At 42.2% G+C, this 27057-nt stretch overlaps 1 protein-coding gene across 1 annotated transcript in view; it reads left to right on the top strand.

Annotated features, from left to right (window-relative positions):
• Positions 1-27057, top strand: part of LOC114111326 (dedicator of cytokinesis protein 10-like) — an 87879-nt gene that overhangs the window by 2991 nt on the left and 57831 nt on the right. Inside the window, exons 2-3 of the mRNA XM_060407994.1 lie at positions 1475-1890; positions 21652-21834. Of these exons, the coding sequence (XP_060263977.1) occupies positions 1475-1890; positions 21652-21834 (599 nt within the window). The remainder of the gene's footprint in view (positions 1-1474; positions 1891-21651; positions 21835-27057) is intronic.

The following is a 27057-nucleotide window of genomic DNA, read 5'->3' as shown; positions in this document are numbered from 1 at the left end:
TGACTTTGCAGGTGTGATTATATCAATGATTTTCAAAAACTAATTTTTATTGACATATAGGTGATTGACAATGTTGTTTTAGTTTCTACTGTACAGCAAAGTGAGTCAGTTATTCATATATGTATACCCACTCTTTTTAAGATTCTATTCCCATATAGGTCACTACAGAGTATTGAGCAGAGTTTCCTGTGCTATACAGTAGCTTTTTATTAACAGAAATCAACGATTTTGGGATAGGATGATGATCATGGATTATCTAGTAGGTCCTATATATTTTTTCCCTTTTACACTAAAAACATTTTGTACACAAATTTTAAAAGATTACGCTCCATTTCCAGTTCTTACAAAATATTGGCTATATTCCTTGTGTTGTAGAATACCTCCTTGCCACCTACCTAACACCCAGTAGTTTGTACCTGCCATTCCCCTCCCCCAACCACTAGCTTCTCTATAGCTGTTGGGTCCAATCAAATCACAAGGATTTCTATAAATGAAAAAGGCAGGCAGGAGGGTCAGAGTCAGAGAAAGAGATGTGACGAGGGAAGCAGAGGTCTGAGTGGTGCAGGAACCAGTCAGGGCATGTAGCAGTCTCTAGAAGCCGGGAAAGGCAGGGAAATGGACTCACCCTCAAAACCTCCAGAAGGGAACACAGGTCTGCCTACAGCTTGATTTTAGTCCAGTGAGACTTCTGACCTACAGAATTCTAATATGAATAAAATAAAATGGGTGGTTTAAAGCCACTAAATTTGTGATAATTTGTTACAGCAGCCACAGGAAAACTAAAGCATTCTTCCTCCATCCTCATCATCCTTAATCCTCACAATCACCCACTTTCAACGTATTCAGTGCCTACATTTCCAGCTCACCTTCCATCTCCCAATAGATATGTATGGAAAAGAAGTGTGTAGAAAGTTGGCTGTGAGTTTTGAAAAATCCAAGGACATAGTATGGTACTCTGTTGTGCTCAGAGGCTCGGTCCTGCCTGACTCTTTGCGACCCCATGAATTGTAGCCCGCCAGGCTTCTCTGTCCATGGGAGTGTCCAGGCAAGCATACTGGAGTGGGTTGCATGCCCTCCTCCAGAGGATCTTCCCACCCAGGGATGGAACCTGGGCCTCCTGCATTCCAGAGGGATTCTTACCAACTGAGCCACCAGGGAAGCCCAGTATGGCACTGTCTCTCGTATTTAAAATGTAGCTTTTTTCTTTCTTTCTATGTTCAACTTAGCATGTATCACCAGCTTTCAAATATACCTTCCATCGCGTTCACAAAGCACGCTCCCACTAAGTGTCCTCTTTGGTCTTCCAAGTGCACCTTGTGAAGTCAGGCCTGGGATTTCTAAGCCTGGAGTCAGAGTTTTAGGAAACAAGGGCTCAGAGGCCAGCGACTGCAAGCTCAGACTCCAGAAGGCCAGCTCAAGGCTCCTTCCCAGAGGCCGCCCTGCCCTGCTCGGGTGCTTGGCTGGGCATGTCCAGGGTTCCTCCCGGCTGCACAACGTTCGCACCTAGCCCGATGGCGCCGGGGTCGGGGCCGCTCTGCCTGGGCGACGATCGAACTCCCGGGGCGCGACGGAGGCTCGGCTGCCGCGGGGCCAGGTGTCGCCCCTCGGAAGCCCCTGCTGGAGCCGCGGGCGCCCGGAACCTCCGCCGGCGCTGGCCCCGGGGTTACCTGCGGCCGGTGGGCGGGACGGCCCTTCCCGTCTGCGCCGGCCCCCCCAGCCTCCAGGGCGGCGGAGCCGGGAAGTGGGAGAGGGAGCGAAAGAGGCGGAGACTGCGGCGGCTGCAGCCCGGCCGGGCTCCGAGCGAGGGCTACATGGAGCGGCCGGCGCGGCTCTGCGGGCTGTGGGCGCTGCTGCTCTACGCCGGCCGCGGCGGCGTGGCTGCGCCCGCGGGTGAGTACGGTCCCCCGGCCGGGGCAGCGGGAATCGCGGCCGAGAGGCCCGCCGGGGCGCCTGGGGCCGAGGGCCGCGGCGGGAGTCGGGGTCGAGGGCCCACTTCGGGCCATCCCGCGGCCGCGGCGGCAGGCGCCTCCCGCGCCTGGCTCGAGCTTGGGGAACCCGGGGCGACCGGGCTTTCCCGGATCCCGGGGGCGGCGGGGGCGGCGGGCGACGACTTGTCGCCGCACTTCCCTTGGCCGTCGGGCAGCGCCGAGGGGCCTGGGGCCCGAAAGGAGTTCGCGGGGTCGGGGGCGGGAGTGTCGCCCGTGGCCCGGAGAGGGGATGAGGGGCCGGGAGCCCGCGGGGACGGCGACCAAGGTCCGGGAGTGCGGGTGACGCGCCGAGGCTCCTTGCGCGGCGGGTCCAGCGAGGTGGCGGCAGTCAAAGGGAACCTCTGAAGCGCCTAGTCCCCCCCTGTAGCAAAGGACGGGTCTCCTCTGGCGTACAAGAAATCCATGGCAAATCCAGAGCACCATCCGCGTGGATGCTTTTTTCTCTAGTAACCTTTATATTTTGGAATAATTTTCGATTTATAGAAAAGTTGCACAGATGCGAGTTCCCATATACTCCTCACCTGGTGCGGCCATTTAAATTAATCAACCAGCGTTACTGTGAAAACTTGGGGGGAGGGGCACTAATGACTTCCTGAGGGACAGATTTTGGCCTGAGCGACCTTCTGGACGTTTTTTTGGTGAGGATAGTAGCTCCAAAGTTGATAGGTTTTAGTGTCACGTTGACACAAACACCCACATTTTGTTTGTTGCTTTTTCAGCCTGTGCGTTGGGCTTTGAAAGCCAAGTTGAAAGGTTGATTAGGAAACTTGGATGCCCTCTATTGATTCAGTCACCAAAACCTATGCCCACTCTGCGTGCCCTGTGCCAGGCAGTGTTCTAGGGGCAGAGAATACAGTGGCCAGCAAAACAGATCAAGTGCTTGCCCTTTGGAGCTGGCATGCTATTGCTAGAGTCAGAGTAAGGGGGGCGGGGTAGTAAAATATGAGGTATGTTAGAGGGCAGTAAGCACTATGGAGAAAAACAGAGCAGTCCAGGGGTTGCCATTGTAAACAGGGTGGACTATGTAGACTGCCACTGAAAAGGCAGCGTTTGAGTAGAGACTTGAGGGAAGTTTGTAGTTTGTCCGTCATTCATTCAAGTGCCTGCCTTTTCAGTCCTGAGCCAGGTCTTGTGCATTGGCTTAGAGCCTTAGAGTATATTGTGTAATCCTTGTGCCCCCCATGCTCCTGGTTCACTTGGGGGGATCTGATTTCCGTAATGATGGGGCAGCTAGAGTCCAGAGAAGGGAGGGGCGTCACCCATCCCCTTGGTTGTTGTCATTTAGTGACTCAGTCTGTCTGACTCTACTCCGACCCCATGGACTGTAGCCCTCCAGGCCCCTCTGACCATGGGATTTCCCAGGCAAGAATATTGGGGTGGGTTGCCATATCCTTCTCCAGGGGATCTTCCGGACCCAGGGATCAAACCCGCATCTCCTGCATTGCATTGTATTGCAGGTGGGTTCTTTACTGCTGAGCCAGCAGGGAAGCCACCCATCTCCTTAGTCCCCTGATTTTCACAGTGCCACTCCAGCCCCCTCCCTCCTCCAGACTCCCTCTCCCACACACCTCACCCCTGGAACAACAAACAGCTGACCCTAGCTAATACTGGCAATCCCCAACTCACCAGGTTTGTCACAGAAGTTAGAAATACAGAAACTTTTTCCCATTGGAAATGTTGATACAATTGCATTAAGATATGGTGGGGGGAAAAAACGCAAAAAACAGGGGACCTGACTATTAATAATGGTCTGAGCTTACCCAGCTGTGGGACTTCAGGACTGGTCATTTCCCTCCCTTGTGCAACAGTGTTCTCTGTGAAAGCAGACTGAACTCCATGAGTTTTAAGGGCTCCTCCAGCTCTAATGTTTTGTGTTTAGAAAAATGACTAGCTTACCAGCTTAGGTTTAGTCTGTTCAGATTGGCAAGCCCACATTGTGGCATTCTTAATAACGACTAGCACTTCTATAGTGTTTCCTCTATGCCGGGCAGTGTTCTAAGTTTTCCACTTGACCTATTTCATCCTTCCACAGAACCTCTCCTGTTGGTGCTGTTACCATTCTTGTTTTGTACAGGAGGAAACTGAGGCACAGCAAGGCCCAGAGGCTTGCCCAGAGTCTCTTAGGTCGTAGACTGCAAGAGGGAGCTAGGCTGCTGACCCCAGCAGTCGCTTCCAGAGACCATGCCCCTAACCACTGCATTCATTGCCTCTCTGTGCAGAAAGGACGGGAGTCCTTGGCTGAGAGGAGAGCTGGGCGTCTCCCAGAGCAGCAGGGCAGGACTGGTGGGCATTCACCCAAGTATGTACAGGCCATTCGTAAAAAGCGAATGATCATGTATTGGAGACTTGCTTTATAACTGCCAGACTGTGTAGTCCAAACAATAAGTACCATAGGCATTCAGAAGAGGGGAAACTGAGGGCTGGGAATTCTGAGGAAGAACTGAAATTTGAGCTAGACTTTTAGGGTGGGTGACATTTGAGTTGGTGGAGGAGAAGTTATTCCCTTTTTGGGAGGCGAGCAGGAGCAGAGGCCCAGAAGTAACGGTGGTGGTGCCCCTGTGGGCTCAAGGAGGAGTCCGGCTTGGCAGGAGGGTGCATTGGCCAAAGCAGTCAAGGCAGAAGGGCTTCATTTGCCCTTGAAGCTGAGTTGGGGTGCAGAGGGAGGGAAATGACACTGGAGAAGTCAACAGGGAGACTTGACTGAGTGTGGGGCTGAAGGGAGGGGGGACTCACCAGAGTGCAAAGCTCCACAGGAATCTAGGATTGGAGGTGGCCCCTAGAATGATGGGTCATGCACGCCTTCCGTCCAGGCTCAGGCCTAACTGCTGTATGTCTGCCTGCCTCACGAGACCCAGCAGAGCCCCTGAGCATGATCAGGATAATTAAGAGAGGTGTTGCAAGGAAAGCACTGAAAGAGGTTGATGATTAAGATGTAGAGGAAGGAGATGGATGGCTCACATATGACTCGTGATTTCCTTGACTTTTCCCGACATATGCATGCTTCTGCCAGCTCCTGTGACTGAACGAGAGAGAGCACAAGCTTTTGAGTTAAGCCTTATTATTAGAGACAGCATTGATCGTAATCATTCAAAATTAGAATGGGATCTTGCGCTAGAAGTGTGAAGACGTAGAGGTCAATGGGTTTTAGGACATTGATGGAGACTCACCCAGAACCTTGCTACTCTGCCTTAGGTTAAATTCAGAGGATCCCATCACAGGCCTCTTGTGTAAACAGCACTACCTTGAGTGCACCCCCACAAGATTTCTAGAAGAAAAGCACTTGCTGAAGAGCAATGAACCTATGAGTCAATTAAACCCAGACTGATCAGGCTACATCCATCTTTATATTCTCTGTGGTGCCACATGGTGTATTCCCTCCAGACATCACAAATAAACCCAGAAGCCCCTGGTTGTTGTCCCTTCCACTCAGATTGCTGGCCCTAAGCTCCTTCTGGGTGGAAATCCTGGAATCACCCTGAACCGTCTCTGGCCTAGAGAAACCTGAATCCAGTGGGAGAAATGGACATGCCCACAAACCTCTTTTATTATTTGCTACAGTAGAGGAAATGTGTCAAGTGCTATGGGTACCCAAGGGCTTTCCAGGTGTCGCTAGTGGTAAAGAACCTGCCTGCCAGAGCAAGAGACGCAGGAGAAGAGGGTTCAATCCCTGGTTCAGAACGATCCCCTGTTGGAGTGCGTGGCAGCCCACTCCAGTACCCTCGCCTGACAATCCACATGGACAGAGAAGCCTGGTGGGCTGCAATCCAGTGGGTTGCAGAGTCAGACAGGACTGAGGCGAGTTAGCACACAGCACACAGGCAGAGACGTGACCTGTAAGAGCGAGGCGATAAGGACCTGAACAGAACACTGCAGGTGAGGATGGGGGAAGAGTAGATCTGAGAGGTGGTTTCCCAACTAAGTGTTGTTGTTCATTCGCTCAGTTGTGTCTGACTCTTTGCCACCCAAGGGACTGCAGCACGCCAGGCTTCCCTGTCAATCATCATCTCCTGGAGCTTGCTCACGCTCATGTCCATTGAGTCGGTGATGCCATCCAACCACTTCATCCTCTGACGTCCCCTTCTCCTCCTGCCTTCAACCTTGCCCAGCATCAGGGTCTTTTCCAATGAGTCAGTTCTTTGCATTAGGTGGCCAAAGTACTGGAGTTTGAGCTTTAGCATCAGTCCTTCCAGTGACTATTCATGATTGACTTCCTTTATGATTGACTGCATCTAAGTGACTGCATGGCTAAACGGTGGAGTGGGCAAACTACGTAGGCTAGATCCGGGAAGGGAGGGCTCAAGGATTGAAGTTTTAGCATTCCTCTCTCACTGATTTTTGTTGGACACGGGGACAGTAGCTGGTAGACTTTGACCTTAGAATCTTCCTGTATTTAACTTAAAATAAATTTATTTCCATCATACAATTTTGAGCCTTTGAAATAATTTTATTTAAAAATTAGTTTCTGGCAATGCCTCGGTTGGCCTCAGATAGCCAGTCCCCGACCGTCCCTACCATGGGGCCACTGCCCAGGTCCTTTAGGGCATGGTGTGGCATGCCCCTCTGCGTGTTGGGACCGGGTCCAGTACAGAGAACTCTTCATCCTGGAACACGAGCGCAACCAGAAAGGCAGCAGCCCCCTCACCCAACACTGCACCACTCAATTGTGGGGAATTGGGGGAACCTGGTACTAAACTACTCATAGATGACCCGCTTCTGGGTTGGGGTTTTGCATGTAGCAGAGCAGCTCTCGCTCTGATCAGTTGAACGTCCGTCCTCGACACAAGGGTTTGTAAAAAGAAATAAGGTTATCAAAATTTCTCTTTAATAACAGGACTTTTTTAAAAGACAAAAAAATTAGTTTCTAAAGTCAGGCAATAGTTTCAGAAGTGCTAAAATATTTTTTCATAGCAGAGCACAGAATACATTAAATGACCAAGGTAAACAAGAAAATAACAATATCCAAAAGTCGTATTTAACATTGTAGGTTTTATTTGACCCAGGATTTACACAATCAAAGCAAACAAAAAGACAGAAAGGGTTCTTTGAGAGTAAGGAATGCTGTTGCTGTCTTCACAGGACCATTATACAGTTTTGTATGGTGTCAGGTTCTTTTCCCGACTCTGTTCTCTTTACCTTGATGTATAATTATATTATTTACAATTTACCATTTCCTCCTTACTATATATGATAGAATACAAGCAAAGGGTTTTCATAAACTGTATGTCCTCTGGAAGTACAATCAGAAGGTTAACTCATTCCCAGTACCACACTTGTTTACATAATCCTTTCTTTTTTCTACTTTTGCAAAAAAAAAAAAAAAAGCAACACACAAACAGCCCCCCCCATCCTAACCGCCCCCCCCCGCCCCGCCCCAGGGAAACAAAACAAACCAGCAAAATCCCTGGGAACTTCCCTGTGGCTAAGACTCTGCACTGGCAATGCAGAGGTCCTGGGTTCAGTCTCTGGACAGGGAAACAGATCCCACATGCTGCATCTAAGACCCCCATGAAGCGAAATAATAAATAAAGACTTAAAGCAAACAGCATGAAGAACATGAAAGCACCTGGGTTTTGATCAGCATAAAACAGTAGGTAAATTTTACTTATTTTCTATTTAGTTTTTAGTAAATATTAAACATTTTGTTCTAATAATATAGGATATAAAAACATAAAATAATTTCACAGTTATCTTGCCAGAGATTGAAACACATCAAATGTTAGATATGAATAACTAATTCTAAAGTACATTAATAAAAGTTTTAAATAACTAGAATTAAGTACTTAGAATGTATGATTTACAGTAAAAGTCAAATAATACAGTAAATTTTACTTCTTTTCCATTTTGTTTTTAGTACATAGTATTTTAAATATTTTTGTAATAATGCAGGATGTAAAAACATAAAATAAGTTGATAGTTAACTTGCCAGAGAGATTGAAACACATGAAAACTAGATATGAATTCTAAAGTACATTAATAAAAGTTTTAAATAACTACAACCTTCAACTACTTAGAATGTATGATTTAGAGTAAAAGTCAAAGATTATTGATACTATATTTTAAGCTTCCATATTTTCGGAAAGAAATATGTAAAGGGAGATAATATTCAACCCTGGTGGTATTTCACTCCAAGAGATATTGAATCAAATTAACAGCCACAACCACAGTGGACTGTTTTGTCTCCCCACAAAGCTAAAAAGTGGGAATGCAGAAGGTGACAGCTCTTATTATGTATGGGCTTTTTTAAAGGGTGATGAAAATATTCTAAAACTGTGGTGATGGTTTTACAAGTTTTAAAATATACCATATAAACTACTGTGTTGTATTCTATTTTAAAGCGTGAGTTTTATGGCACATGGATTCACTCAATAACTTTGTTTTTTCTACATGCCCAAGGACACATGGGGAAAAAAAAACTGTAAAGAAAAAAGGAGTTGAATACCACCACGGCCCAGGGAAAGTAAGGAGGGTGGTAGGGGGAGGACAGAAGAGAGGAAGGAGAGGGACATGCATTGCTGACTAGTTCTCCCCTCCTCCATTCAGTACACATGTGCACACACTTGCACACATATGCACACACATACACACACACACACACAGTGATAACCAGTGACAAGCAACTGGCTGCATTTTGTTACGGAAAAAGCCATAACTGCTCTGTTCCTTGAAAAGGTCTCCTGCTGTTGTAAATGTTGCCCTTGCTTGCTAAATAGTTGGTCTTTGTTAATGAAGTTTTTCCTTCTGCTCTCGCTTTTTGATTTTTAAAAGCAAATTTTAATAACTAGTATACAGTCTGTGTCACATCTTCTCTTCTCTAATTTAAGTCATGCTCTGTAGTATGTGTAAAGTCATATTCATTTTATTCTGAAAAACATCTGCTTCTGAATTTTTCTCAGTGTAAGTGTTGTAGTTACCTTGTCAAGTCAAGTAAGTATTTCACAAGTATTACAGGGTTGAACTCTTACAGTCCAGGCCTTTTAGGTGTTCTCTTGGCTTTCTTTTTTTAAGCCTTCTTATTGACTCATAAGGGCTTCCCAAGTGGCACTAGTAATAAAGAACTCGCCTGCCAATGCAAGTGTTTAAGAGACAAGATGGATGGGAACATCCCCAGGAGGAGGGCATGACAACCCACTGCCGTATTCTTCTAGAGAATCCCATGGACAGAGGAGCCTGGCAGGCTACAGTCCGCAGTGTTGCAAAAAGTAGGACACAACTAAACCAACTCAGCATGGCACATGCTCACAGACACTAACAGCTTAATTTCAACAAAAAGATGATAGACCTCCACTTTTATATAGAAGTAGAGGGATTCTGAAAACTTTCTTTCTTTCTAGCTGAATTTTATTTTTGGGCAAGAAGTCACTGTTTCAAAGTCTTAGTCATTTGCCCAACTTTTTATTGTCTGTATATTATATTCTGGGAAGTAGAATCCAAGTCAGGAATTATCAGTGACGTAGTCTGAATACAAATGTTAAATTGTCTGAATTGATAGGGAGACTGTCCTCTAGGAAAAGCAAAGCAGTCTCCTTAAGAGAGAGATGGAGCAATAGCTACTTCCCCCCTTTTTCTAACTGTATCTTGACTTTTCTCTTTATTGAAGATCCGAAGTGCAAGCCTGAGTTTCACCTTGTGGCTTATCAGCATCATGGGCTGCAGTTGTAACTCCATTCATATTCTTGCTTGCTGTGGACTGTTCACTGCAAGGTGTCCGGCTACTGCTCTCTCTCACTGAAACGCGAAAAACACCCATTGATGGTCTTTTCACATTAGCACTTGAAGTAGAGTCTAAAGGAAATAGATGTAAAGTGGTGTTTTCGTCTCTCCGTGTAAAAGGAGAAAATATGCTTTTGGTATAATCAATCATACTTTCCTCTGAAGTTTCAGATATTTCAATAGGTAGGTCTTTTCCTGGAGAAATACTGGAAAGGCTCCAAGGGAAATCAATCTCAGTTCCATGCTTTGGTGTGGAGAGCCTCTGTGGGGAGGTCCTCTGTGTGAAAATGGATTTGCTTTGTGGATGGCCAAGCCTGGCATCGGGAAGGCTGGAGTCATCTTGAAATCCATCCACTGTTTGAAGGCCGAATGTAGACGCTGAAGGAACAGTGCTAGATGACTTCTGACTGCCACTGCTTATTGTGATCGTCTTACTGCTGTTAGAGGAAATCTTCTCCCGAGGGCTCTCCGGCACCTCAAAGACGTCCTGACTGGAAAATGGAACCTGAAGCTCGGAACTGTGTGGCTGTTTCTTTTTCCCTCTAGATTTCATCTGTTTGGTATTTGTTTCCGTTATTAGTTTGACAGCCACATACCTCTCAGGTCCGGGCGGAGGGTCCCTGAGCAAAAGAACTGACTCGCTCTTTTGAGACCCAGGGACGAAGTCATCATCACTATCAGAAAAAGAACGGTGAAACTGTGGCTGTTTCCTCTTGAGCCTAGCCGAAAGCTGCTTGTTTTCTTCTGTTAATTTACTCCTTTCTGCTGTGAGCTCACCAGTAAATATCAGATTTTCTTGTTGGATATCATAAGATTCTTGCTGTAGCGTATTTCTGTCCGTTTCGTTTACTGTAGAGCGATCGCATACTTCCGCGTTTAACTGACCTTGCAGGTCATGGATAGGGTCATTCAGGGCTCTCCGCTGCTCCGTAAATTCTTTAATTCTGGATATAGAGCCTGTCCACCTCCCGTCTGACAATCGCTCTTTCCTCAAACTGGTTCCTTTCCCCTGAAGTCCGCGTGGCTCTCTGTCATGGAGCTCTTTTAGTGTTTGCCAGGTTTTTTTAAAATCTTCAGAAAACACATCACAGAGTCTAATCTGTATTTTATCTCCTTCGGAAGAGTTCTGCCCACTTTCCCTGTCTTCTTCACCCACGTCTCCAGCCTTCATTTTGATTCCCTGATGGGATTCGGAAACAGGGGAGACAGGCACCACCAAAAAAATGGCCGAAGGGCCCCTGACGGGATGAGAGTTTAAACTCTTGTACAGACCTGTGAAGCGGCCTCAGGGCACTGAGTGGGCGATCGGGCGGGCAAGAGGATGGATCGAAGATGGCTCGCGGTGGACAGAAAGGTGCGGTTGGGAGGCCGGAAGGAGACACCAGCCTCCTTTTGCCGAGAAGAGCGAAGGCACATGGAAGGGAAGGTGGCGCTGCCGGACCAGAGACTCGAGAGACAGGAAACGCAGTGACTTCTGGGAAAGCCCCACGGAGCTGAAGTGCGTCCCAAAAGGCGGGGCTGGGGGTTGGGGTGTTGAAACTTACCCCTTGGTTTATTTTTGAAACAAATTAATTTGACCCAATTTTAGCATCTTTCTTCCTGACAGTATTTTATAATCATGGAAAAGCACAAATACCCATGGTCATTAGCAATTTGGACGTCAAGTCAAAGCCATGCTCTCTTTCCTCCCTGTCACCCCTCCGTCTAGGCAACATTGCTTAGTCGTCCATTCCCAAAGTGGCAATTCTGTAACTGATTACTGTTGCCACTCATGCTAGAGCTTTGCTGGTTGCTCAGTAGGTAATGCGGGAGAGCCAGGTTCAAACTCTGGATCGGGAAGATCCCCTGGAGAAGGAAATGGCAACCCACTCCAGTATTCCTGCGTGCAGAATTCCAGGGATAGAAGAGCCTAACACGTGAATTTTCAAATATTATTTGTTAAAATGCAAAGTATGGTAATATAGGACTAAGATGCTACTGTTTTTCTTCCTAGAGTGTGTTTGGTTCACTTTAGATACATGGGGCAAAGAATCATAGCAAGGTAATTCCCATAGCCCTGCAATTTCCTCTTGTTTTCTTCTCTTCCAACAGAGGGCAGTCTTAATCATGCCAGGCAAAACCTAGATGCTTCCTTTTGAGTTAGCCTTAAGATACCCATGATTTATTGAATGCTTCTCAACTCAAAGTTGAAATTAACCTGATGGGAAGTGATACATTTTTAAAAGTTTTCCAAAAGGTAAGGTTAGACTGATGTGCACAGTTTCCGGTCTAATCCTAGAACAGTTGCTTGTCTCTACTGAAGCTCATGAGAAAGGGCTAGATCCAGGGGAAGGCAGGAAATCATCAAGTGACGACAATTGTCAGGTCTGTACTTTTGTTACCCACTCCAGTGTTCTTGCCTGGAGAATCCCAGGGACGGGGGAGCCTGGCGGGCTGCCGTCTATGGGGTCGCACAGAGTCGGACAGGACTGAAGCTACGCAGCAGCAGCAGCAGCAGTACTTTTGTTTACAACCTATCAGTACTCACTTCAGTTACTAATGTAAACAGAAATCCCCAACAGCAGTTGAGACAGATGCTATATATTCTTTCTTTCTTCTTTTTGCTGTGTAAGTCTTAGTGGAATAAATACTTAAGGAAACGTTTGCACGACCCTAAGGAAAAGAGTACTTGCTTATTTCGAATAGATATGTTTCAGACGTAGAGTTAGTCATTAAAGGAAGTTAAATAGATTTCTTTTTTAAAATAACTTTCATAGCACTTGGAAAAACTAAAGAGGCAGTTTGGATGGGGTTTATTGCTGAGTCTCTGGGACATCCTAATAATTCAGATGACAATTTCTAGTGTCTCCCCAGCACTGGGAACTGGTTGGGAACTGCTATGGTAACTACCACCATCAATCTTAATCACTAAGATTCTGCTGACCTGCCCTCTGTGTTTAGCAGAGGATGGACAAAGGCTTTTTCCTCAGTGCTTGTATTACCCAGTTGTTAATTTTTTAATGAAACCCTAAAATTCAAGGAGAACAAAATAAAAATGTGGAAATAGACATGTTTATCGAGTAAAAAAGTTCTGATCCAAGTTTAACTCCGGCCCAGAGACAGATTAGATAGGCCTCATTCTTAAACAGCTAACTTCAGGAAACCACCCCCCTCCCCGCCCTCCACCCGAGTCTCTGAGTGTCCCTCTCACTGTTTTCTCTGACTCTTGCCTTTCCTTATCTCTTGAGAAAAAGACGGAGAATTATTGGAGTATTGTCCAGTCTACTCTGATATTTTTGAGGAGAGGAAGGAAAGTAAGAAATTTCTCTAAATTCCTTACTTGTATTCTTGTAGTATAAGCTATTTTAAATACATGGTAAGCATCATACAGTTTCCAGTGATGTCTCATTTAAGCCAAATAATAGTTGGTAGGATATTGAGCGTAGCACAGTGTTTATGTGGAACTCTAGTCATTTATTAGTTAAAACAATCTAACATTGAGATATAGTATTAAAGTACTTCATTTCCTAACTTTAACCTTTATTTTAGGGTGCATAATGCCTGGCTGTCAAAACACTTTGGAGTAGCCTGAAAATCGCAAACCATGCCAGCTCTTTGAAACAGATCAGGAATAATGCAGGCCAGGCTTCAGCGTCTTAATAGCCTGGAAAGTTTATTTACACTTAATCACAGTCAGTGCAAAATGTAGGTAGGGTAATCATTTGAAACAGACATTAATACTATTTAACCTAAATCACCAGTACAGCTGGAGATCATTTTACATACATCGATACATTTGCATAGCTCTGTTTCTATACAGTCATTTCATCATATGTGAATATAAGATCAAATATGCGTGGATTGTTTCTGGCAATTTTAGTTAATAGTGAGTTCTTAGTTTAATATGAAGGAGATTAATTTTCTCATTGAACTATTGTAATTATGTGATTTTACATTCAATATCCTTTATCTGTACTTTAATGAAAATAATGAATCTGAACAAAATAGTATATATATATGTTTAGAATGACTATTTTTTATTTAGTGATTTTTCCAGGGATTACACATGCTGAGCTGTCTGCAGAGGTCAGAGCACTGTAAATACTATTTTGACAAAGACATATTTCACACAGGTTGAAATATTAACAAGTTCAATAGGAAGCTAGAGGGTTATATGAATGAAAGCTATTCTCTGAAAGCAAATCTTAATAAAAAGTGAAAGAGTGAGAGAATGTTCATTACCAGAGAGTCCTTTAGAGGTTGCATAAGAGGAAGCAAGCAGAACTGGCTTTGCGATAAGGACTAATAATAAACACAAATGTCTTGAGCAGATGGATGCTGAGCTACTAGACCCAGGACCTTTAAAAAAAAAATGGGAGTGGTACAGCCTTCAGCTTTATTCTTTGTCTCTTGTGACAATGTATGAAACCTGTGTCTTTCAGTTGGCCCAGATGCTTTGTTTTCCTTCTGATTTAGAAACAAGTCTCACACCATTGGCATCATTGGAAACATCAGGCCATAGGGAACCCCTGTACATAACATAGCTGCTTTTCTATGATTTCTCATTTTTGCACATATAATGAGGAGCACAGCCTAAAATGCCTCCCACGTTATTTCTTAGGTACATACCTCGATCATCACTCACATCTTGTCTACAAAGAAGTAGGCACCTATTTATTTGCTACAGAGCTGTTGATACAGAACTGAAGTAAACAATAGCAGAATTGATTAACCCAGATCGTATTTGATTAAGGAGTAAATACAGCAAAACTCATTAAGTCTGCAGGTACTGAGAGCCTGGTGTCTTTTTGCTTGTCTCTCTCTCTGAGTCTTTGGGAGAAGAAGTCATTCCAAACTGTTATGTGAATCCCTGTGTCATAGAGTTTTAATTTACTTTTTTAAAAAAATCTCAGGTTCTACAACAACTAAAGCAAACATTTTCCATCAGGCACTTCTTGAAGGAAATACTGCTACCGAAGTTTCCCTAACAGTGTTAGATACCATATTATTTTTCACTCAGTGTTTCAAGGTAAAAATGAAAAGGTAGAATTTGGTCAGTATCATTGCAAAGAAAATACACAAAAGTTAACTAGGCAGATGAAGCTTAGTACAGTAGAAAAGCCCCCAGCGAGCAGTCAGGAAACTTGGGTGGCAGACCTAGTATGACCTCAAGAAATCACCAGGACTCAGCCTTATAATGAGAGAGTTGGAGTGTTAATAATTTGTTCCTTATTCTCCTTCTCTGTTATTTTTGTGTTTAAAAACAGGGTCTTTTCATACTTCGATGAAAATATCCAGTCATTTTTAGTCCAAATTATGATTGAGTCTGTTTATCCAAATACCCATTGAAATGAGGTGTCTTGTGAAGCCAGAAGATGTCCAGGCAGGCTGGCTGGCTGGCTTCCCTTGTCAGGTGCTTGTTGGTTTTACTCAGATGCTTGCCTCTCAGTACAAAGCATCATTATTAGGATTAAAAAATAGAAGAAGAAATTGAAAGCAGTTATCTTGCAGGGTTGTTGAAGGTGTAAAATGAGATAATGGATGTTAGAGAGCTCTGAAGAAACAGTATATAACTATGTGCTTTGCTGAGTTGCTCCGTCGTGTCTGACTCTTTGGGACCACGTGGACTGTAGCCCAAGAGGCTCCTCTGTCCCTGGGATTCTCCAGGCAAGAATGCTGGAGTGGGTTGTGATTTCCTCCTCCTGGGGATCTTCCAAACTGAGAGACTGAACCCAGGTTTCCAGCATTGCAGGAGGATTCTTTACCTGCTGAGCTACCAGGCGAGCCCATATAACCATAATGTGAGGTAACAGTAGTAGGAGAAGTCAGAAGTGAAAACTCTTGCTGGCTTTTCATCTGAGTTACACAGATTTTTTTCTTTTCTTTCCCCTTCTCAAAGTAATTCAGTTAATTGCTCAGGCCTCCAGATTGACTATGGAAACCAGGCCTGTGCTTTTCAAAGAGGCTTATAAGGAAAACTAAATTAGATACTAATCAGAAATAAGCTGCAGTATCTTTATATGAAGAATTAAGTTTGTTCTGATGAAAATGCAACCCAAATTCATTTTTTATTATGCCAGTAAATAAGACACTTGGTTTCATGGTTTGCATTGTATTTCTTCCCCCTGTTCAGACATTTCTTACTGATGTAACATACATCTCTTGGTAGATGACAGGCACTATCCTAAGTGATTTAGAAATATTCGCTCCTTTTTTATTGTGGGACTGGAGGTAGAAAAGGGGACTGCAGATGGGCACCACGGATCTTTTTGAGATGATGGGAATGACGAGATTGTAATAAATGGACAACTCCATAAATTTACTAAAAATCATTGAATGATAAATTTAAAATCGGTAAATTTTGTTGTATGTAAATAAAACCTCAATCAAAGTAAAAGAACAAATGAGAACTGACCTTTGATTCTCACACTAGCTTTGCGATGTAGATGCTGTTATTTTTCCCATTAATTTTTGTTTTCCTTTTTAGCTCCATGTGTCTTAGTCGCAGCACTCAGGACTTTTGATCTTCTCGGGATGCAGGATCTTTTCATTGTGGCATGCAGACTCTTAGGTGCAGTGTTTGGGATCTAGTTCCTACTGGGGTTTGAACCTAGGCCCCTCATGTTGACAGTGCAGAGTCTTAACCAGTGGACCACCAGGGAAGTCTCTGTTTTTCCCATTTTAAAGTGAGAGAAGTGAAGCTCACAGGGAACTTAATGTCACATAGCTAGTTGGTAGCAGATCCAGATTCTGATCTTGCCAATTATCATAAGAGTCCATGCTTCTAAACACTACCATATTCCTTTTAAAAAGTAGACTAAGGAAATAGCCAGAAAGATGGAGCACCATCCCTGGATTCTGTCTATCATCATTACCAATAAATCTGTTACAAGTTTCATATTTTTTTTTTTTTAGATCTCATTCTAATGTTTTTTTTTTTTTAATTAAAGGATAATTGCTTTACAGACGGAGAAGGCAATGGCACCCCACTCCAGTACTCTTGCCTGGAAAATCCCATGGATGGAGGAGCCTGGTGGGCTGCAGTCCATGGGGTTGCTAAGAGTCGGACACGACTGAGTGAGTTCACTTTCAGTTTTCACTTTCATGCACTGGAGGAGGAAATGGCAACCCACTCCAGTGTTCTTGCCTGGAGAATCCCAGGGACGGGGAAGCCTGGTGGGCTGCCGTCTATGGGGTTGCACAGAGTCAGACACGACTGAAGCGACTTAGGAGCAGCAGCAGCTTTACAGATTTTTGTTATTTTCTATCAAACCTGAACATGAATCAGCCATAGGTATACATATATCCCCTCGCTTTAGAAACTGCTTCCCATCTCCCGCCCCATCCCACCCCTCTAGGTTGACACAGAGCTCCTGTTTGAGTTTCCTGAGACAACAGGAAGTTCCTGTTGGCTATCTACTTTACATATGGTAATGTAAGTTTCCATCTTACTCTCCTCATACATCTCACCCTATCCTCCCCTCCTCCCACGTCCATAAATCTATTCTCTATGTCTGTTTCTGCATGCTGCCCAACAGATAAATTTTTCAGTATCATTTTTCTAGATTCTGTATATATGTGTCAGTATATGATATTTCTCTTTCTCTTTCTGACTTACTTCACTCTATCTAATAGGCTCTAGGTTCATCCACCTCATCAGAACTGACTGAAATGTGTTCCATTTTATGGCTGAGTAATATTCCATCGTGTATATATATGACAACTTCTTTATCCATTCATCTGTTGATGGACACCTAGGTTGCTTCCACGTTCTAGCAATTGTAAAGAGTGCTGCAGTGAACAATGGGATACATGTGTCTTTTTCAATTTTGGTTTCCTCAGGGTATATGCCTAGGAGTGGGACTGCTGGGTCACATGGCAGTTTTATTCCTAGTTTTTAAAGGAATCTCCATACCGTCTTCCATAGTGGCTGTATCAATTTACGTTCCCGCCAACAGTGCCAGAGCATTCCCTTTTCTCCACATGCTCTCCAGCATATACTGTTTGTAGACTTTTTGGTGATGGCCATTCTGACTGGTATGAGGTGATATCTTATTGTAGTGTTGATTTGCATTTCTCTAATAATGAGCAGTAGTGAATATCTTTTCATGTGTTTGTTAGCTATCTGTATGTCTTCTTTGGAGAAATGTCTGTTTTGCTCTTTTCCCCACTTTTTGATTGGGTTGTTTGTTTTCCTGGTATTGAATTCTATGCACTACGTGTATATTTTGGAAATTAATCCTGTGTCTGTTGTTTCATTTGCTATTATTTTCTCCCATTCTGAGGGTTGTCTTTTCACCTTGCTTATAGTACCCTTTGCTGTGCAAAGGCTTTTATGTTTAATCAGGTCCCACTTGCTTACTTTTGTTTTTATTTCCATTACTCTAGGAGGTGGGTCATAGAGGATCTTGCTTTGATTTCTGTCATCGAGTTTTCTGCCTATGTTTTCGTCTAAGAGTTTTATAGTTTCTGGTCTTACATTTAGGTCTTTAATCCATTTTGAGTTTATCTTTGTGTGCTGTTAGGAAGTGTTCTAATTTCCGTCTTTTACATGTAGCTGTCCAGTTTTCCCAGCACCATTCATTGAAGAGGCTGTCTCCGCCCCATTGTATATTCTTGCCTCCTTTGTCAAAAATAAGGTAGCCATAGGTGCATGGGTTTATTTCTGGGCTTTCTATCTTGTTCCATTGGTCTATATTTCTGTATTTGTGCCAGTACCATACCGTCTCGATGACTGTAGCTTTGTAGTATAATTTGAACTCAGGAAAGTTGATTCCTCTAGTTCTGTTCTTTCTCAGTATTGCTTTGGCTATTCAGGGTCGTTATGTGTTTGCATATGAATGGTGAAATATTTTGTTCTAGTTCTGTGAAAAGTGCCATTAGTAATTTGATAGGGATCACACTGAATCTATAGATTGCGTTTGGTAGTATAGTCATTTTCACAATATTGATTTCTCCTTCCCAGCGTCATTTCTTCCAGTTTATCCATTTTATTGCCATATAGTTATTTGTAATAGTCTCTTATAATCCTTTGTATTTCTGCATGGTCTGTTGTAACTTCTCCTTTATTTCTAACTTTGTTGATTTGATGCTTGTCTCTTTTTTTCTTGATGAGTCTGGCTAAGGGGTTGTCAATTTTGTTTATCTTCTCAAAGAACCAGCTTTTAGTTTTATTAATCTTTATTATTGTTTTTTCTTTTTCATTTATTTCTGCTCAGATCTTTTGATTTCTTTCCTTCTACTAATGTTCAAGTTTTTCGTTCTTTTTCCAGTTGTTTTAGGTGTAAAATTAGGTTGTCTATTCGATGTTTTTCTTGTTTCTTGAGGTAGGATTGTATTGCTATCAACTTCCCTCTTAGAACTGCTTTGCTGCATCCCATACCTTTTGAATTGCCATGTTTTCATTGTCATTTGTTTCTGAAATTTTTTGATTTCTTCAGTAACCTGTTGGTTATTTAGAAACCTGTTGTTTAATCTCCATTTGTTTGTGTTTCTTACAGTTTTTTTCTTGTGAAAAAACCTCATCTCATCTCATAGCATGGCAGAAAAGATGCTTGATACAATTTCAATTTTCTTAGATTTACTGAGGTTTCATTTGTGACCCAAGATGTGGTCTATCCTGGAGAATGTTCCATGTGCACTTGAGAAAAAGATGTATTCTTCTGCATTTGGATGGAATGTCCTGAAGATATCAATGAGACCCATTTCATCTAATGTATCCTTTAAGACTTGTGTTTCGTTGTTAATGTTCTGTTTTGATGATCTGTCCATTGGTGTGAGTGGGGTGTTAAAGTCTCCTACTATTATTGTGTTACTGTCAAATTCTCCTCTTATGTCTGTTAGTGTTTACCTTATGTATTGAGGTGCTCCTATGTTGTGTGCATAGATATTTACAATTTATGTCATCCTGTTGGATTGATCCCTTGATCATTACGTAGTGTCCTTCCTTATCTCTTGTAATATTCTTTATCTTAAGGTCTACTTTGTCTGGTGTGAGGATTGCTACCCCAGCTTTCTTTTGCTTTCCATTTGTGTGGAATGTATTTTTTCATCCTCTCCCTTTTGGTCTATATGTGTCTTTACGTCTGAAGTGGGTTTCTTGCAGACAGCATATACATGGGTCTTGTTTTTGTATCCATTCAGCCAGTCTGTGTCTTTTGGTTGGAGCAATTAATCCGTTTGCACTGAAAGTAATTATTGATATATTCCTAATGCCATTGTCTTAATTGTTTGGGGTTTGTTTCTGTAGATCTTTTTCTTCTCTTGTATTTCCTGACTATATAGTCCCTGTAACATTTGTTGTAAAGCTGGTTTGGTGGTACTGAATTCTCTTAACTTTTGCTTGTTTGAAAAGTTTTTGATTTCTCCATCAAATTTGAATGAGATCCTTGCCAGGTAGAGTAATCTTGGTTGTAGATTTTTCCATTTCAGTACCTTTAAATATATCGTGCCATTCCCTTCTGGCCTGCACAGTTTCGGCTGAAAGATCAACTGTTAAACGTATGGGGTTTCCCCTGTGTGTTACTTGTTGCTTTTCCCTTGCTGCTTTTAATATTCTTTCTTTGTGTTTAGTCTTGGTAGTTTGATTCGTATGTGTCTTGTCATGTTTCTCCTTGGGTTTATCCTGCATGGGACTCTTTGTGCCTCTTGGACTTGATTGACCATTTCCTTTTCCATGTTGGGGAAATTTTCAATTATAATCTCTTAAAAACTTTTCTCATACCCTTTCTTTTTCTCTTCTTCTGGGACCCCTATAATTCTAATGTTGGTGCATTTAATACTGTCCCAGAGGTCTCTGAGACTATCCTCAGTTATTTTCATTCTTTTTACTTTATTCTGCTCTTCAGCAGTTATTTCCACCACTTTATCTTCTGGCTAACTGATCCCTTCTTCTGCTTCAGATATTCTGCTATTAATTCCTTCTAGAGTATTTTTAATTTCAGTAACTGTGAAGTGATAGATATTAGACTTCCTATAGCCGATTAAGTACTCTACCACTGTGCCTTCCCTTCCTGTCTATACAGAAGTATCTTGCCCGAAATGATTTATTTAACCTGGTGAAACCATTGATGAGATTTTTTTCAATGCCAGCTAGAAGACATTTATTAAATGTTCATTAATAGAAGAAGATGCATAAACAGTAAGGAGCATTGTACTTAGTGTTAAGGTGATACAAAGAAGATAGATTCCTATATAATGGGCTTAAATTCAATATTTCTAAAAAATAATATTGAAATTAGGCGCTAGCCTTATGTAGATTCCTATAATATGGGTAAATCCAATATTCCTGAGAATGATTTTGAGAGAATCTAGCTTCACACTCCCTGAAAAAATCCACTGTGTACCCTGGAGCAGCTTAGTACTCACTTGCCAAGACAGGTAAGCATGGAAGTTTGCAATAAGCCTACGTTCTATGTATAGCTTATTTTCCACAAAGCAGACTGAATACATTCCAAAAGTAGCAGTCACTTGCCTGTTTTGAGGATTAGATAGTCACTTTTGTACTTTTTCTATGCCAACCTGTATTTTACTCAACACTGTTTATGAGTAGAGGATGGACATGTTTCTGTTTGTGTACAATTTGTCTATACTCCATTTTGTTAAAAGATCAACTTTATTTGCTGAATAGATTCTTGATATAATTTTCCTAGCATTTGGAAGTTTATAACCTAAGGAACTGCTTAAATATAAAGCAAAAGAGTAAGTAATGCAGATTGGCCTTCCCATTTTTATGGCCCAAATTGAGACCATCATCATGAAATGAGTCATGATTTCAGTCATTCATTATACATGCTGGTCTTTATGTTTTTATCTAGCTTGGGTTTTCCAGAGTGGTACCCTAATCTTATGTTGATTGTGTATCCTCAACGCACCCAGCTTATAGTTTTAGGGAGAATACTGTAGGCACTTGATAGTTGATTGATTTCTGTTTTATGGCTTTTCAGATAATTATTTATGTTTTCCTATTGTTTAGTTTCCCTCGGCCTTTTTCAAAGGAAGGGCAAACATGTGTGCTGCATTTTGCTATGAGGTTTTAAAGTGCTGCACGTCACAGATTGGCTCAACCAGGAATGAAGCCTCTGCACTTTTGTATCTTCTGATGAGAAACAACTTTGAGTACACCAAAAGGAAAACCTTTTTAAGGACACATCTGCAGGTCAGTGAAAACCAAAGCTTCTCTTTCTTGTGTTCAATCTTTAGCCTCTCTACATTAAGGTATAGAGCTCACCAGTCTAATACAAAGCTATTAGCCACAGGTGGCCATCTGGCACTTGAAATTGAGCTAGTCTGAATTCAGGACACATTGACTTTTGAAGACTACGTACAAAGAAGTAAAATATCTCAATTGTTTTATATTGACTATATGTTGAAATGATATTTTGGATATATTGGTTTAAGTAAAATAAAATTCACTTGTGTCATTTTACTTTTTAATGTGGCTGCTAGACAGTTTAATAGTACACATGTGACTCATATCCTATTTCTACTGGACAACACTGCTTGAGAACATAGGTGTGAAGAGCAGAGATTCCAGGTTCCACGACTATCACACACTGTGTGACCTTAGCAAGGACTTCTTTACTCTCTTAGTACCTCAGATGCTTTGTAAGTAAAATACTGGTAAATATCCCTATCCACTTCGTATGGTTTTGGTGAGGATTAAACAAGATGATTAAGTAACAAATGTAGTACTTGTGTTTTTCATCTCCACCACGCCCAGTTAGTTAAAAATAATGAGCAACGTCTCAAGGTTTAGTGGAAAACATGGACTTTGAAAACAGACCTGCCTGGACTTAAATCATAGCTTAGCTACTTACTTAATATGTGACCCTGGGGATTTTACTCAGTCCATCGTAACTATTTGCCTCATCTGTAAAATGAGGCCAACTATGTTTCAGCTTTGTCATGAGGGTTAAAATAAAGTGTATGCAGTGCCAGGCATAAAATGCCTAGCTCATAATAGACACTTAGTATGTGGCAGTTGTTATTCAACATCTCCATAATTTTGTGCTTGTGTGATGAAACAGGTGTGAACTGAAACACAGTTGGGAGTTCTTGGCTCAGTTGCCGTCAGCTGTAATATGGGAAATGCTTGGTCATATTTCTATCTTTACTGCCATGGTCAGTCCCATTGCAGTTGTTTATTGGAGACTGGGTTATACATGAGGAAATGGCCATAAGTAGCTTTTTAGAAATGTCATCAGTGATGTTAAAATCTGATAGAAGTATATGCTTTCTGTAAAAATCTTCTATCTAATTATATTTTGATACTTGGTCTAACATTATATGTTAGAGTATCTCATATTTGCTTTCATAGAGGTGTCACTTGAATACCACCTTCCTCCAAAGCATTTCTGCAATTAGTGTGCTGATGTTTTTGAACTTCCCCATTAGAGTCCATCCTTCTGGGTTAAAACGTCAATTTCTCTCAAGTCCTATATTCAAATAAAATGAATTAATAAATTGCAGACTTAGAACCATGTCTAAGTGCTCAATAAACTGGATAAGTAGTAATATTATGTGTATGATCGTTTTAATCCTCATAACAGCTCTATAATGTAGGTATTGTTGTTATCCCTATATTGCCTTTAAGGAAAGTGAGAAACAGGAGGGTTAATTCACTTTCTGCAAGCCATTCAGTGAATAATTGATAAAGTCAAAGTTTGAATCTAGGGCACTTGGACTCAAGAGCTTGCACACAACTCCTATAGTATCTTGCTTCTCAGATCAGGAGTAAAGCTTCTGGCCACGAACACTTTAGCCTGAATCATATAAGCCTTCATTAAAAGGAGCCTGAGAGATTAAAAAACACCATGCATACGTGCTCAGTTGCTTCAGTCATGTCTGGGCTCTTTGCAACCCTGTGGACTGTAGAACGCCAGGCTCCTGTCTCCACGGGATTCTCTAGCCAAAGGAGTTGCCATGCCTTCCTCCAGGAATTGTTCCCAACCCAGGGATCAAACTCACATCTTCTGCATCTCCTGCATTGAAGGCAGATTCTTTACTGCTGAGCCAACGGTGAAGCTTAAAAGCACCGTTACATGGCATTATACTGTTATCATTATGAAGTGTATATGCTGTAACATATACTAGTGTCTTAACTATTTAGATAGGCCCTAGTCAGAAACAAAGAAAGGAGCTGAGGTACTGGAGTTGTGATAGACTAGTGAAAAGAAATGAGAAACCATCAAAGAAATGTCCTTTATTCCCAACTTTGCTAAAACTCCTTGCTAGCAAATGTATTGAAGGCAAATACCTGACCACCATTGTATCAGTTCACTAATTATGAAAATGGTTTCAGACCTAGATGTGCTGTGTTTCAAGTTTTTCACATCAAACTAAGAAAAGTCCTGATAAAATTTGAAATTAGGAACCTCCATTGATCTATAATTCTGTTTTTGTGCCAATACCATACTGTCTTGATTACTGTAGCTTTGTAGTATAGTCTGAAGTCAGCAAGGTTGATTCCTCTAGCTCCATTTTTCTTTTTCAAGATTGCTTTGGCTATTTGGGGTCTGTTGTCTTTCCATACATATTGTAAAATTTTTTGTTCTAGTTCTGTGAAAACTGCCGTTGGTAATTTGATAGGGATTGCACTGAATCTGTAGATTGCCATTGGTAGTATGGTCATTTTCATAATATTGATTCTTGTGATCCAAGAACATGGTATATCTCTCCATCTATTTGTGTTTTGATTTTTTCATCAGTGTCTTAGAGTTTCCTTCATTTCAGTCTTTTGTCTCGTTAGGTAGGTTGACTCAGTTCGGTTCAGTTCAGTTCAGTTGCTCAGTCAAGTCCGACTCTTTGCAACCCCATGAATCGCAGCACGCCAGGCCTCCCTGTCCATCACCATCTCCCGGAGCTTCCTCAGACTCACGTCCATCGAGTCCGTGATGCCATCCAGCCATCTCATCCTCGGTCGTCACCTTCTCCTCCTACCCCCAATCCCTCCCAGCATCACAGTCTTTTCCAGTGAGTCAACTCTTCACATGAGGTGTCCAAAGTACTGAAGCTTCAGCTTTAGCATCATGCCTTCCAAAGAAATCCCAGGGTTGATCTCCTTCAGAATGGACTGGTTGGATCTCCTTGCAGTTCAAGAGATTCTCAAGAGTCTTCTCCAACACCACAGTTCAAAAGCATCAATTCTTTGTTGCTCAGCCTTCTTCACAGTCCAACTCTCACATCCAGACATGACCACAGGAAAAACCATAGCCTTGACTAGGTGGACCTTAGTTGGCAAAGTAATGTCTCTGCTTTTGAATATACTATCTAGGTTGGTCATAACTTTTCTTCCAAGCAGTAAGCGTCTTTTAATTTCATGGCTGCAGTCACCATCTGCAGTGGTTTTGGAGCCCCCAAAAATAAAGTCTGACACTGTTTCTACTGTTCCCCATCTATTTCCCATGTACTGATGGGACTAGATGCCATGATCTTCGTTTTCTGAATGTTGAGCTTTAAGCCAACATTTTTGCTCTCCTCTTTCACTTTCATCAAGAGGCTTTTAGCTCCTCTTCACTTTCTGCCATAAGGGTGGTGTCATCTGCATATCTGAAGTTATTGATATTTCTCCCGGCAATCTTGATTCCAGCTTGTGTTTCTTCCAGTCCAGCGTTTCTCATGATGTACTCTGCATATAAGTTAAATAAGCAGGGTGACAATATACAGCCTTGACGTACTCCTTCTCCTATTTGGAACCAGTCTGTTGTTCCATGACCAGTTCTAACTGTTGCTTCCTGACCTGCATACAGATTTCTCAAGAGGCAGGTTAAGTGGTCTGGTATTCCCATCTCTTTCAGAATTTTCCACAGTTGATTGTGATCCACACAGTCATAGGCTTTGGCATAATCAATAAAGCAGAAATAGATGTTTTTCTGGAACTCTCTTGCTTTTTCCATGATCCAGTGGATGTTGGCAATTTGATCTCTGGTTCCTCTGCCTTTTCTGAAGCCAGCTTGAACATCAGGGAGTTCACAGTTCACGTATTGCTGAAGCCTGGCTTGGAGAATTTTGAGCATTACTTTACTAGCATGTGAGATGAATGCAATTGTTTGGTAGTTTGAGCATTCTTTGGCATTGCCTTTCTTTGGGATTGGACTGAAAACTGACCTTTTCAAGTCCTGTGGCCACTGCTAGGTTGACTCCTAGGTATTTTATTCTTTTTGTTGAAGTAGTGAATGGAGTTGCTCCTTAATTTCTCTTTCTGATTTTTCATTGTTACTGTATAGGAATGCAAGGGATTTCTGTGTATTAATTTTGTAACCTGCAACTTTACTAAAGTTGCTATTTCTTTTTTTTTATGATATGAATTTGTCGTTAGCTTTTTTAAAATTAATTAATTTATTTTAATTGGAGGCTAATTACTTTACAATATTTAGTGATTTTTGCCATACATTGACATGAATCAGCCATGGTTGTATAAGTGTTCCCCATCTTGAACCCCCCCTCCCACCTCCCTCCCCATCCCATCCTTCTGGGTCATCCCAGGGCACCAGCCCTGAACACCCTGTCTCATGCATCGAACCTGGACTGGTGATCTGTTTCACATATGATAATATACATGTTTCAATGCTATTCTCTCAAAGCATCCCACCCTCGCCTTCTCCCACAGAGTCCAAAAGACTGTTCCTTACATCTGTGTCTCTTTTGCTGTCTTGCATATAGATCATCGTTACCATCTTTCTAAAGTCCATATATATGCATTAGTGTAACGTATTGGTGTTTTTCTTTCTGACTTATTTCACTCTGTATAATAGGCTCCAGGTTCATCTACCTCGTTAGAACTGATTCAAATGCATTATTTTTAATGGCTGAGTAATATTCCATTGTGTATACATACCACAGCTTTCTTATCCGTTTGTCTACCGATGGACATCTAGGTTGCTTCCATGTCCTGGCGATTGTAAACAGCGCTGCAATGAACATTGGGGTACACGTGTCTCTTTCAATTCTGGTTTCCTCGGTGTGTATGCCCAGAAGTGGGATTGCTGGGTCATATGGCAATTCTATTTCCAGTCTTTTAAGGAATCGCCACACTGTTCTCCATGTGGCTGTACTAGTTTACCTTCCCACCAACAGTGTAAGAAGGTTCCCTTTGCTCTGCACCCTCTCCAGCATTTATTGTTTGTAGACTTTTGATAGCAGCCATTCTGACTGGCGTGAGATGATACCTCATTGTGGTTTTGATTTGCATTTCTCTGATAATGAGTGATATTGAACATCTTTTCGTGTGTTTGTTAGCCATCTGTATGTCTTTTTTGGAGAAATGTTTGTTTAGTTCTTCAGCCCATTTTTTGATTGGGTCATATATTTTTCTGGAATTGAGCTGCATGAGCTGCTTGTATATTTTGAGATTAATTCTTTGTCAGTTGCTTCGTTTGCT

The sequence above is a fragment of the Ovis aries genome, chromosome X (assembly GCF_016772045.2).
Source record: "Ovis aries strain OAR_USU_Benz2616 breed Rambouillet chromosome X, ARS-UI_Ramb_v3.0, whole genome shotgun sequence".
Taxonomy (NCBI): Eukaryota; Metazoa; Chordata; class Mammalia; order Artiodactyla; family Bovidae; genus Ovis; species Ovis aries.
Note: the sequence above shows the minus strand (reverse complement) of the source record. Positions and strands in the feature narration are given on the sequence as shown.